At 26.1% G+C, this 15,001-nt stretch overlaps 1 protein-coding gene across 7 annotated transcripts in view; it reads right to left on the minus strand.

Moving 5' to 3' along the window:
• Window positions 1-15,001, minus strand: part of cib (thymosin beta cib) — a 66,964-nt gene that overhangs the window by 23,742 nt on the left and 28,221 nt on the right. For 4 of the 7 annotated variants that reach the window (XM_075370084.1, XM_075370082.1, XM_075370078.1 and 1 more), the window contains one exon: window positions 8,579-8,692. The exons of the other annotated variants lie outside the window; for them this stretch is intronic. In XM_075370084.1, the coding sequence (XP_075226199.1) occupies window positions 8,579-8,692 (114 nt within the window). The remainder of the gene's footprint in view (window positions 1-8,578; window positions 8,693-15,001) is intronic. 7 annotated transcript variants of the gene reach the window in all.

Consider the following 15,001-nt stretch of genomic DNA (forward strand, 5'->3'; position numbering starts at 1 on the left):
CAACTTGCTAATCATTGCACCAATTAGCCAGCCAGTTTATTTTTCTTTTAAATGAAAAAGCTCAATAAACTGCTAAATTTTAGGGCTGTGCTATATTATCAAAACAATATTATGTACTTGAGCCAAAATTATAGCCAACTGTTCCTCCAAGGAAACAAAAGTACTTTGTTTTACTTAATACTGGTAAACTTAACTTTCAATAATTTATAAATTGCATAAGAGAAGAACTTTTAATTAAATCTGTTGTTGTTTCTTGGAAAACCAACAGCAAAGAAATGGAAGTGGCTAAATAAATAAACAGCTTTTTAATGTATCAATGGACAGCAATTCTTTAACTAAAATTGTATCTCTGAAACTTAAAATAAAACTGTTTCTATGTATAATTGTTAATTATTATATGTACATAAAAGCAAATATTAATTAAGAACAAGATCATTTTATTGAACAAATTACCTAATTTTTTTTATAATGGTTGGTCAAGATGTTTCTCTAGTGAGCAACAATTAAGTGTTTGAATCTATTCAAACATATTATTGTGATAATTGTAATGATGGATAGTGTACAGTTACACTTTAGACAAACACAATTTACTCATACATTCCAGAGAAGTGTCATTGTTTATATCAAACCATTAAAAACAAATCATATATATGCATAAATGGCAGGATGCTGGAATTGTTAACATTTACAAACTTTCAAACCTGGTTAGTATAATTAAATGCACACGTAAACACAAAAATATACGTGTCAAAATGTACATGTCTATTGCTAATTTGTGATATTTCAAAGAAATAAATTATTAATTTATCAGTATTGTTTGTTATCAAACTTGACTGTTAAAGATTATAATTATTATTATTGATAACAAAACATGTTCACAGATGTGACAGTTATACTTAAATACAACAGCAACAAGAATAATAATAAGCTCAGTTAATAATAATAATTGGTGCTTCTAAATTTATACTTCTAAGAAAACCTTTAAATGTCACATGATGAGTGGTCATCCAATTAACTAAAATGTATCTGATTTCTTGACTTATTTTTTCCTTTCAACATTTTAAAATATAAAAATAGTAAAAGTTTATTAACATAAAACATATTGAAACATTGTTTTAACATTTTTTCTCTACACTCTCTTTTATTATTTTTCCTAGTAATAAATTCTTTATTTTTACTCCAACTGTTCCCCTCTGTTGAATAAAGAAGATAGACCTCATTCACAGACCAATGAGTATATTTTTCTAGCAGATAACCCCAGAAGAATGGGAAACATAAAGCATGAACAATATACACTTATCCTTTATTTTTTCTTGAAGATCTCTACTTTAACATATTTTTTAATATTAATTAATTTGAACTCTTCAAAGATTATTAATTTATTAATTTTAGTTAAAATAAACAGAAAATAGTTGTACTAGCTGATAGCTGCACTAGCAAAAAAAAAGAAAAATCTAAATTATCTTTCAAGAAAATTAAGTACAATCATAAAAAAACTTCCCCTAATTTATGAAAGTCTTGAGTTAAAAATAAACTCACATAAGTGTATATTTTAATATATATTCAATTTTTTTTTTCTCTTGGTGAGTTCTTTACCAAAAAGTGAATAATCATAAATAAACACATACACAAATGTTATATCCTTATTAGAATCTTTTACCACTTTTGTTTAATGAAACAAAAATGACTGCTGTGCATAGAGATGATAAAATTCCATCTTTTACAAGCTGATAATAATACAATATCTGCAATGTCTTGGGGAGTAATATCCTGAAAACTGAAGGGTTTTAAATAACTAAATTCTAAAAATTTAAGCCAAATTTAATACTCCAATTTTTGTATATAACTTGAGTATACTCCACCAAATAGCAAATATTGTTACTTGGAATTTATTAAATAAATGAGTTTAAATTGTAAGAATATTTATTAACAATGATTATTATTTACTAACTTTATGGTAGCGACTAAAATTCCTAATAACTTCCACTAAAGATTTCGAGTCAAAGAAAAACGCAGGTAAATAATTTTACAGCATTTTTTTATTTTTGGTTCAAATTAAAGTAGATGACTATAAATTTCAACAAATAAGTTAACATTCTATAATAAAAAAAATTATAAATAAATAAAAAAAGCAATTATATATCAAATTTCTAACTAATATGTTAAATTTTTTCTAGGTTGCCTTATTAAATATTAATTATAATATAAATTAATATTATATTGTTTTCTTATTAAAACAGAATAACATCCATAACATTTTTCTGTTTGGTTGGTGTTTATGTAAACATTTCTGTAAAGGATTTCCTAAAATTAAGGCAATATGCTTTCCCTGATCACACTATTTTCTAAAAAATTATTTTGTAATAAACACTTTTCACGGAGTTTTTTAGTAAAAAGAAATTTTTTATGTTAGTAACACCAAAATATGATCCCTCTTCACTATTATATAAATCTTAAAAATACCAAAGTTCTAAATAAAATTATGAATGAATCATATTTTATTATTACACAGTGCTCACTGTTAAAATATAAGACTTTGTTAATTTAATAGCATTTTTTATATTTTTAAAGACAATTAAAATTGCAGAACTGGTTTAGAAAGCTGGATGTAAACGATGACAATTTTTTGGAATGTATGTTGTGTTTAAAGTATAGTGTACATCATTACAATTATTAAAATAATAGCTTAAATTTTTTTTACCAAGCTAATTTATCATTACTCCTTTGAAAACACATTTTTGAAAATAATGTTTGATTTATACATCAGGACTTATGGTGGTAAATTATTATTTGGTTTATTATTACATCTTACTCAGTAAATAGTACTTTATAATATCCATGCAACTATTACATTTCAAATACCAGAATCCAGTGAAAATGAAAACTCAACAAGTGTTCTCACACTTTAACATTCTTATGAAAATAAAAAGACGAAAATAAAAATCATTCAATAAATAAATTCATAAATAAACTGACTCACAGGTGTGAACAGGTAATAACATGACAAGAGAAAAGTACATACAAATAAATAACTAGTTAACTTTAGTAAATTTATGTATACCAAACCTTACCTAAGCAAACATTACCATGTAACATGCATGCTTAATAAAATTTAATACAATATTATACATACAATTTGATTAAATATATATATATATATACATATATACACATATACAGATAAACTTACGGTGAGTAAAGTTTATTTAATTTATTTACCTGGATGTAGAACAGGAAGTTAAATGAGATCATGGCCATAAACTAGATAAAGAAAAATCATAATATGTAACAGTTCAGGAAGAAATATAAAATATTTAAAAGCCATTCTTATAAATTTAGCAGACCATGAACTCGTAACACGAAACATTTAATTCATACTCAGATTACCATATCATGCAATACCATAACCACAATAGTGTTAAAACAAATTAATTCAGTTTAATTCAATGTATACAATTATTATTATAGGCAATACTTCAATGTAATTCAATTAACTGTTATTGTAGTTACAACAATATGATATATTATAAAAGTTAACTACAATAAAGACCTGTTCAAAAAGCAATTTTTATCATTTAAATATAAATCTAGTCCAATTGGTATTATTAATAGTAGTTAATTTTCTAATTCTACCAGTTTGTAGTTTACATACTACAAATTTATTAATATAAAAACAGGAAATCTTGTCTTCTGAACATAAATAATAAAATCAATAGGTATACACCAGGATTGAAAAATAAGAGTGCCAAGTTAAAGTAAGTGATATGTTCAAGAACTGTAACTTAAGTATCTTGACATTCTACCACGGAACACAAAAAACAACAATCCAAAAATAAAACAATCAATGCTAGAAAAATCTGGTTTTTGAAGAATGAAATGAGGCAGTTGTAAATTATGACTTTACTTCACACAATCATAAAGCTTGATTGCAAGAAATAATTTCCTTGTTATTAAATAAATACCTATGTTGAATTAAATAGTGAAGAATATTAGGTCAATAACACTGAACAACAGTAATTTAACTGAACTGTCAGATATTACTTTGCTCTGTTTTAGAACAACTATAACTACAGCTAATCACACAGATTAGGGAAAATAAAAAATAAAAATTATAAGTCACTAAAAAATTTTCGCTATAAATGGTTGTAAATCTAATTAACAAATCTTCAAGAGAGAATACAATATTATGATGCACTTCTACCAAAAGCTATTAACTGTAATTAATGTAATGTTGATTAATTTTTCATTCTTTAAAATGAAAATGTATTTAATACCATTCATTCTACATTAAATGATTTATGTCTTATTAATGACACTTTGCTTCTTTATCTCTGAAGTGGACGGGTGGAAGAGTGAATCGAATTTTTACATTAGGCCTAAAAATATCTTATTTTTTTAAGTAGCATCGACTATTATGGTCATCAAATAATAACAAATACCAACAACATGCAGTGAAAATATATCCCATGTTCTTTAACTAATCTAAGGGAATTCTTTTCTTTACATGGGTTAGGCCACAGGCATTTATCCTTACCTCATAAACTTCTACATTTTAAAATTTCACTCCCTGAAACACTCCAGATTTTGCAGAACCACTTGTTTAGATAGTGCAGTTTATCATCTTACCTAGGATCCAAAGTAGTTGGAAGCCAAGGTAATTGAGATAAATTGGGTTACGAAGGTACACAACCCAGTATACAGATTTTAAGAGGACTGAAAATTTGAAAGTTTTAGCTATTTAGCTATTAGGTTTTAATGTCTGGGAACAAATGACTATAATCAGATAGGTAGATATTTCAGTCTTCTGTAAGATGTTTATTCCTTCTTAATCATCTTGTTGTCAAAAGATAATTACAGTATAACAATTCATTTCCCCACAAGAAAAAATTCTAAGCTCCTATTACAAAAATATTCTACATACTCTATTGACATTTAAAACTTCTAGAACAGTAAAACGATTAAAGCATGGTTGAACATTCAGTAAGAAGAAAATGGGAAGTTTACAAGGATAAAAATTGTTACTAAATACATATCATTTCTATTGCTTTGTGTGTTCCATTAATCATTTATTTTCAGCAAATTGGGTTGCTATACTGAGCCATTATAGATTGAGCAATCAAATCAGGGATCCACTGTACTATGTGTATACTACTCTTATACACATTTTTATAATTTCTTTATCTTTTTAAAATATCAACTTTGTGAGTTGTTAATATCATTCTGTTCAGTATCTCTGTTCAGTTGGAGAACACTATTTCATGTCTAGTTAAAGTATATTTTTAATACACTTGTTAAGTGTAAACTGTTGCATGGAATTTAATTAATGGCATTAACTAATTATTGTCTAGCTTGATGTTGAACAAGAAAATTCTAACTTTATTTAAAGATGTTAGTTAATTTATTTATTTTAATAATAAATTTGAAGTTGATATATGTTGTATCCATTATTTCACAGAATAACAGAAACAGTTCTATTAATAAATACCTTTAAAAAATGTTGATGGTTTTATTCAATTAATTGGCTTCCATTTTTTTTTATTTGTATGTATTTTCCATAAAAACTTGAAAAAAAATATGAACTAATTTTAATGAAATTAAATTTATATCAGATAGTATACATAACATTCAACTGAATTAATAAAAGAACAATTTTTAAATAGTTTTCTTACAATTTTAATACCTTACCTAAATTGCACACATTTGGGTAAGAAAAAGAAACTATTTCAAAATCTAAGTATATCAACAACACTACACTAACAGAACAAAATTACACAAAAACAAAAAAATTAAATTACAAAAAAAAATGTTTAGTATAGATGCTATTAGAATTATTTAAAAAATTCAATCAAGTAAAATGATGCTAACTTTTATTTAATTTGTATTAATAGATGTTACAATAAGGGAAAATCACAAAAAAATTATCTCAGTAAAAAAAGATTAATTTAGAAATTAAACCAATGGATAAATGGAAATAATATGAGAATACTGATTATAGAACTGAAATGGAAAATAATTTGAAAGTTTGATGAACAATAAGTTTCAAATAATTTGAAAGTTTGGTGATAAAGCAATGAAGTTGAAATTGAAGATAAGTTAAACAGGAAGTAAAATGTATTGTATTTTACATTAACTTCAACAAATAGTATAGTCTAGATATTAAACTTACCTTGTCAAAAATAAAATGAGTATTTATAAAGTTTATTAAGAATGAAGTTAATTGAATATTTGAAATTTCAAAAAAAAATTAATTTATGACAGATGTAGATGACCAATCGTCTTGAAGTTGCTATTTTTTAAAGTAAACTTAGGAACAGAAAATGTAATTAATATTTGTAAACCATCCTTATCTTGTTACTTTTAACATGTTCATTTTTTATTATTTATTTTAAATTTACAATATGTTGTAGTAAATTTTATTAAACAGAATCAAATTTACTCATTTTTAGTTATAATCATGATCAATCAGTCTCAAAATTCCAATTAGTCTTGATCAGTCTGAAAAGAAAACTACACTCAAAATCATGGGAATCAAGAAATTAATCTACCTGAGTCAAAATGTTCTAAGTTTAAATTTTTTACAGATCAAAGTTAGTAATTAAAAAGCCATCACTCTTAATTAACAAACTGAAAAAAAAACCATCAGCCTTGCCTGTCTTAATGAGAGAGTTGCCTAATAAACAGTAATTTAATTAACCTTTTTTTGTAAGTAAATGAATGTATAATTAATTATTCTTCGTACCATGCATTTTTATAAAATGTACATCCCATATAGTGTAATGTAAGAAATTATATTTAGTTATAAAATTCCTTAAAATTTCTTTTTCTAAATCCACAAAAAATGGAAAAAATAAAAAAATCTGGATAAAAACTATTTTAGACGCAAATCATGGAAGAAATTTTTTGTTTGTTTTGTTAGCAATAAAAAGAAAGAATTACACTTGCAAATCACCAAAATCAACATGAAACTGAAAAGTACATCAAACTTCATACTTATCATATCATCTATTGTACTCATCATTTATCATCTCTTCTCAGATGATGATAAAGCTATCACAGAAGACATCAATATTAATACAATTAACAAACTAATGGAAGACAGAAATACAGTGGAGAACACAGAATAGTTTGAAATAAAATGTGCTTTAAAGCAAGGAAGCATGATATCCCTAGGCCTTTTTTATATTGTAAAGGAAGGAATGAATAACAAATTTAAACAATTATTCCAGGGATAGCACGAAACAGTGTTTTTTCCTAATGATATAATGGAAAGGAGAAATAAAGAAGGCGCTATCTAAAAGCAGCTGGACTCTTAGATTCAAGAGATGTGGTTGTATGGCCTGAAAATATGCAAGGAGAAAAGTAAGATAATTATTGGTGGTTGAATAGCAGAAACAATTGAGAGGGTGTAAAAAACCACTAAAAGTTACACAGACTAACAAATCTGACAAATTTTATATTAGAGGATGGTAAATGATATAAGATTTCAAAAGAGTGTTAAAAGAAGGACATTTTAATAACATCAAACAGCTAATCTTAAACAGTAACAGACTAAGGAAAATTAAAAATGATAATTATCTAATATTGTATTATATGAAGTAGAACTCTGAATAAAAACTGAATAAGAACAGAGAAATGTACAAGCAGGTGAAATGAAGTTTCCTGGTTGTATAAAAGGTAAGATGAGTATGGGAAATTAGAATCACCACCATAACTGAAGTAGGTCTAAATTTTTTCTGACAGAAAACATTAAAAATTGTATGTGTAATGTTGGTATAGATTTGTTAAAAACTATGAAAGAGTGTAATTGTCAAAACAAGGTGGAAGGAATGGAACCTAAATGGCAAAAAATTTAAAGTTATCCAGTACAAATAGAAAGAAAAATAAGAAGGAAATGTACGATAGAAGAGGAAAATACTGACTGATGAGAGAAAATTGAAGAAAAGGAGTGTCTTGTTAACAACCAGACCTAGCGGTAGATGAATTCATTAATCATGTTTAAATGTAGAGCAGCTTAATGAAATTACATTTAACCTTAAGTTGAATTTAAAATTTAGTAATAAATTTTTACTTTGTGTAAACAGTTCTTGAGAGTATTCTTAATTATTTTATTTTAGCTTATTCCGTGTAAAAAACATTTTACGTTACACTGCAGTTATTATTTTTACAAAAGATTGATGATGTAACAAGGTTTAACATTTACGCAGCTTCTTTTTACTGTATGCTAAACTAATAGTTTGTGAGAAAGATTGTCCGAGAAATAATTAAAGTTTAAAACAAATAAATTTATTAGTTTGTCTTTAAGCCATTAGTTTAATTAATTATTATTATTAATGCTGTTATATATCAAAATACAATTACAAATCATTCATTTAAAAATATTCCTCTTATTTTATGTATAATTTTGCATATTATTACTTGTTTAATAGAATTGTTTTTTTAATTTTTATTAGTAAATTTGTGTTAAAAAAACATTAAACTTCTTCACCAGTTTTAAATTTATTACTAGCAATTGGTTAACTAATACATTGTACTATTAGTAAATAATTTTGTAATTTTTTTTCTCATAAGAAATTCATACCTTCAGCATTTGGTAGAACTATTTTTTCAAGTGTATTTGTCCTTTTTAACATATCAGCTTTAAAATTTTCAACTCCATGAATAAGTTCATTATGCTGACGCTCTTTCTTCATATCTTTACATCATAATGTTTTGTGTTTTTTTTTTCAATTCAGTATCACAAATGAGATGATAATGTTGTTATTAACATAAATATGATAACAATACATGCATTAACAATACAATTCACAACAAAACAATACATAAAAAAATAAGAACAAAAACAAATATCATGCAATAAAAAAAATTATTAAGCTGCAGTAATAAGAAAAAGATAAATTAATATAAAATAAGTATTTTTATTTAATGCAATGAATTGTCTTCATTTAACAAAGATTACATAAAACTGGAGAGTATTTACTTATAGTACATTTCAGCTATCAATCAGTTATTAGGTTTTATACATAAGGCAATAAAAAAGTAAATAATAAATGTTAAACTTATAAAATTTTGTGAATGAATAGTACACTTTGTTCAATGCTAATTTAATTGTACAATAATTTGGGCAAGTATAGTTAATGGGGATAAAAAAATTCCCCATACACTACTAAAGTTAAATATTTCTAATCAGAAATAGACAAAAGTGTTATAGTATATCAATAAAGTAATGAATAAGAAAGCAAATGATATATAAAATAAGTAGTAAGCTATTCTTAAATTTAAAAAAAATTTATTCACACAATGGGGTACATAAATATGAATATTGTATAGACAACAATACAAACACAGCTGAACATACAAAGATGGATGAAAAGATTTTTTTATTTAACCTTGAACATTTTTTAAAAACAGACTACAAAAAATTATGCAACAGCATTTATGTAAGAGGGAATTGAGAAAATAAGAAATTGTAATATTAAATATCTTTCAAAGTTTGTCTTTAGTAATGCACATTTCTTTGATGTACATTCACAGGCATGTGTATTGATAAAAGTTAATGCACTATTTAATCTGTAAATTGGGGTTTAATAGAAGTCCAGCATATTACTAACTCTAAATAATACATGATTTTTATCAATACAAATGCCTGTGAATGTGTCTGAAAGAACATTTAAAAAATATTTAATATTGGACTAAGAAAGATTTTCTTTAAGAGTGAAATATAAAGCAGGGAACTATGAAATCAGCAGTCTCAGTCATAATTACAATTGATAAATGAAAAACAATGAATGAAACTGAGAAACAGTGTACAAAAGAGTGGAAGTGTAAATTAAAGAATTGCAGCATAAATATGAGGTTAATTACTGAAAAAAGACAGAGGTTTAACCAAAAGGAGAACGATAGTCTGGAATGATAAAATTTTAAGATCAGGCATTGGAAATGGTAAGTAAGTTAAAATTCTTGGGAAGTGAGAAACTGAATGATTAAAGATACAGAATAGAGGCAAGATCCAGTCAGTTAAAAGTAAATAAGGGAGAATGTAAAATTAAGAGCTTGGAAATTAAAAAAGAACTGAGCTAATTCAGTCATATCAAACAGACGAATGAAGAAAAACAGAGCTGGTGATATTAGATCATTAGTTCATGAGGTAAGGCAAAAGAAGCAGTAGTTTGATAGAATAGCGAAAAATGTTGGTAGATGACTGAAGGAAGGGCAGGAAAAGGTATGTATGAATTTACAATGTATCCAATATAGTTAAATGAATTAAAAACCATGGTGCCTACAACATTTTTTGTTAAGTACATGATTAATCCAAACTTTCAACAATTCTCGTGAGTTTCAATTCCGGTTAGTTTAAAGTAATATAGTTAGTTTATAGTAATCAGTTTTAAACTAAAAATTAAGAATACTTTAAGCAAATAATATAAACTGGTTAAATACTTATTTTTAGGTTTAATTGTATGTTTAAAGAGAAAATTATAATTATATTCAAAACAACTTAAAAAATAGCAATTTCATTTATTTTTATGTACAAAATGAATTTATTTATATTGTTAAATAAGTAATAAAAATATTCTCTTAATAATTTCTCTACCATGTAATACGATCAATAAAATAAACCCTTTTACATGAAATGTTAAGAAAATAGGAAGGAAAAAAATACTTTAAAACTTACAGCATATGAGTTGTTAAAAGAAGTCAAGGATAACTTCTTGGTTTTAACCCCATCAACATAGGACAACTCTATATTGTATTATTGGCTACAATGGACAACCTGATGTTTAACTGTTGTAATTATAGTAGTATTATGTTATATGTACAGCTGTTACTTTTTATTATAGCTGTTCAAGTCAGTGCCATAAGTGTGAAGGTTGTAAATTTACTAACATGAGTCATAAATTACTCTTGAAAATGACATAGTCATTCTTAAGAATAATGAGTGTCCCAAGACAAGCTTACTAATAGATGTGAGTGAAATGGTTACATGTTTCCTTCTTTCCTGAGCTGATTAAACAGTTATGCATCAGCATACCATTACATATGAGTATAATGCAGGTAAAATTCAGCCCTACAACTGATATCTACAATCAGTCCACCACCACAGGGATTACCTGTACCAGTTAACATCATTACTCTCTGAGAATGCATGGTGCCATCTGTACTATAGCTGATTTACATCTATCATAGGCATAAAAAAGACTGTGTAAGATAATATAAAGCAATAAATCAATGTACCCCCTTTCTGTAGTGAAAAAAGTATCACATACTAGTTGAAACTATTGTTTAAACTCATCAGGGGAAATTGTAATTGTATATTTGAACAAAATTTCAGAACTTACATTACTTTGATTGTTCCCTAAACTGATATCTACTTCCAATAAGAAAGATTTAAAACTTATGGTAATGAATAATCATTTCCATTAATAATAATACTATGAAATTTTATTCATAAGTTGATGAGACTTTGAATAATATAATTAATTTTACTAAAATGAACTCATTCTATATAACTATGATGTTCAAAAATTATCTTTACTTTTCAAGGTAAGAGAAAATATAGTCGTAATCTGCACTAAATAAACTGCTACTGTATGTCTGATTTCTTTTTTAATTTCTTTCCATTATACTTTCTTTTCTGCAAAAGGTGAAGTGTTTTGTACTTCACAGATGTGTTGAGTTGGATTGAAAAGATAAATAAGAAACACCATTTCTGTAATCAAAACAGGAATAGCAGTGCAATGTAAATGCAGTATTATGAACAGTATTACATAAGTACACACTCAAAATGCTTAAAAAACAACTTAAGAGATTGGTGAAAACAGGAAGACCTCACTGATTCTTACTCAATCTACAGAGTTAAATGAACCATAATAATACATAATTTACAATAAATAGAAAATACATTTAAATGAACTAATGAAGAAGCTAAAGTGAAAGGAAAAAATAAAACGTGCTCAAGAATATTGGAGTAGCAGCAATATCTTTTATATTATATAATTGTCATTAGTTTAAGTAGAGGATTTTTCTGGATTGGTAAGCTGCCTACCTTACATTAAATTAAGATAAAAAAATATTATAGTAGTACATAATGAAAACTTTAGTGCAATTTCTGCCAATATTATTAAAACTACCTGCTACACGTAGGAAATTATACTTCAAAACAAGTATAAACAATACCATGGGAAAATCCCATCACTAAAATGATACACTTAACACTGTACACATTATTTTTATAATCCTGGAAAAATCCAAATTGAAGTAACAAGGTTCAAATTATTGGAAGTTTTTTTTCTATATTGTTTTATGCAAAACTAAAGGAACTCGTAGAAAATTTAAAATTACTAGTGTTTGAAATAAAATTGTTCTATTCTCTTTTAATGTCTATTCCCCCCCCCCACCATTTTTTCTAGGTTATGTGGGTGGGATTTGGCAGAATTTTTGAGATCCAATGACATTCCTGACCTACCTACTAGAAAAAATGTTGTATGCAAATTTTTAATATGTGAAAGATGATTTTTCTGTGATTTGAATTCACAATTTCCAAATGGCAGATTAAGAAAGAGTCTGCCAAACTAGTTGGTGGAGTTTTCGCTCCTATAAAAGTAATTAAACTCTACAAAAAAAAAATTATTAACAAATTGAAGGATAAATCTGAGAATGAATAATTAGTCAAGTAGAAAGAATAAAAGTTTTGAGATTTGCTGATGTCATAGTTCTTTTAGCAGATACAAAAAATTAAGTTAAAAGAAAATCTAAATGACTTAGATTTGCTGCTAGGGGGGAGATTTGGTTTGAATAAAAAATAAAAGAAGCTAATAAAATATGAAACAAAGGAGCATAATGAAGACCTGTATGGACTAGCACGGGCAAGGAGAGCATTCATGGAAAACAAGAAGATATATGAGTATTTCAAAATATTTGTGTGGAGTGTAACAAAACAAGAACACTGCTTTATGGTAGCAAAACAAGAAAACGCAGAGAGCAAAAGAATAGAGGTCCTTGAAATGTGATATTAGAGAAAAATATTGAAAATTGGTTGAGTTGATAAAGTAACAAAGATTAAAATATGAGGAGAGGAATTTGTGAGATGAACTCAGTTGCAGGCATTGTATTAAGCTATCTAGGTTTGTTTAATTTTGTAAAAGAGGATGTACAAAAGATAAAAACTATATTTGAAGAAAAAGGACTGGAATATACAAAAAAGATAACTCAGGATGCAGTAATTACAAAAAGGTTAAATGATTAGCATAGAAAAAATGTAGAGTAGCAGCATTCTTATGCATCAAGTGACTTATGATGTTAAAAGATAGACAATTCATAGCTAGCTTTCAATTGTACTATAATATAAAAGTAAATGAAGTATATCTTTGAAGACAACAAAAAATTTATCAAACCAAAAACTACTTACCAAAATTTACTTTTGTTAATTATTTAAATACAAAATAAACAAAAAATGTTACAAAAACCTTTTATTCATTCAAAATAAACAACAATAAAGCAAAAATATAAATGTACATTAAAAAGTTGTGATTTAATATTATTTTAATTTCCACACTAAAATAAGGATTATTATTCTAGTACTGTATAATAAAAAAAGAAGAAATGAAGCTTTAGTTAGAATAAAAATCACTCCTTCAAACTGCTGAGTAATATTTTATTGGCAGCAAAACATCAATAGCAATGAACACATCTCCTACTGAATTACAGATTAGATTAAAAGAAATTCAACATCCATTATTTCACAGCTACAAATAGAATATCACTTATAAAAATAAATTTCAATACATCTAAACAAACCTAATTCAAATCAAAATTTATTTTTTCCATAACTGGTTACATTTTCTTTTATTAAAATCTAAAAACATTTGTAAATGTGGTTAAACAACCTAAAAGAAAATAAAAAATCAATATCCCTAATATCAAAGCCTGTAAGATAGAAACAGATGTAACAACAAAAAGCCAAACTAAAGTAGATAAGAAAATATTTAGAACCTCATTCTACAGATGAAGGGAGGAAAATATGAGATCAGAGAAAGGATAAGAATATATCACCTGACAATTGCTAACAAATATACACTAAAATACCCTGTGTAAACAAATGGATACAACACACTTATTAATCTACTTCTTTATAAAATAATCATATTAAAAAAAATATATATATTCTAAAATAAAAAAATTAAATTAAAACTATATAAAATAAAAAAATATACTAATCAAATAAAGAAAATTCTTCTGAATTGTAGAAACTAAAGAACTGTGTTAACACTTAAATAGGACAAATAGGTTGGGATATTGATGATGCAATAGGATGAAATCATAAAAGCAATTGGAAGTAACATAAAAATGGCATTTATGACTTATGACTGCATACACAGAGAATCTCTACTAAAAATTCTAAGACACCTCCAACTAAATACCAAATTAATAAACTTGATAAAACTGACCCTTACTGAACCTCAAAAATAAGTCAAAGGTAAAATTCAGAGGCGAGCTCTCAGAACCATTTGAGATCAAAAAAGGACTGTACCATGGCGATGGACTCTCATCACTATTATTCAACTACGCTGTAGAAATGGCAATGAGGAAATGACTTAAAAAATATCTCCCAAAAGTAAAAATATGCCAAAAAATCAAAACAAACAACCTTAGTTTCGCCAACAACTTGACACTACTAGCAAACAACATCGACAAAGGTAAGAACTTCAAAACATTGCAAATAAAATTGGCCTAAAATATCATTCAAAAAGACAGAAATTATGCCCCAAAATCCAACACGATTAAAAGAAGTAGACATAAATGGTAAAAAAATAAAAAAAGTAACCCAATTTAAATACCTCGGAGAAATAAAAACAAATAATCTACATGAAAAATCCTCTATCCAGATAAGAAGAAAAAACTAGCTAAAGCTCAAAAATTAACGTGGTACACTTACAATAAAAATGCCTATTAATAAACACAAAAATAAGACACTGCAACACAGTTATAAAACCAGAAGTCATTT

The sequence above is a fragment of the Lycorma delicatula genome, chromosome 7 (genome assembly GCF_047948215.1).
Source record: "Lycorma delicatula isolate Av1 chromosome 7, ASM4794821v1, whole genome shotgun sequence".
NCBI classification, from domain to species: Eukaryota; Metazoa; Arthropoda; class Insecta; order Hemiptera; family Fulgoridae; genus Lycorma; species Lycorma delicatula.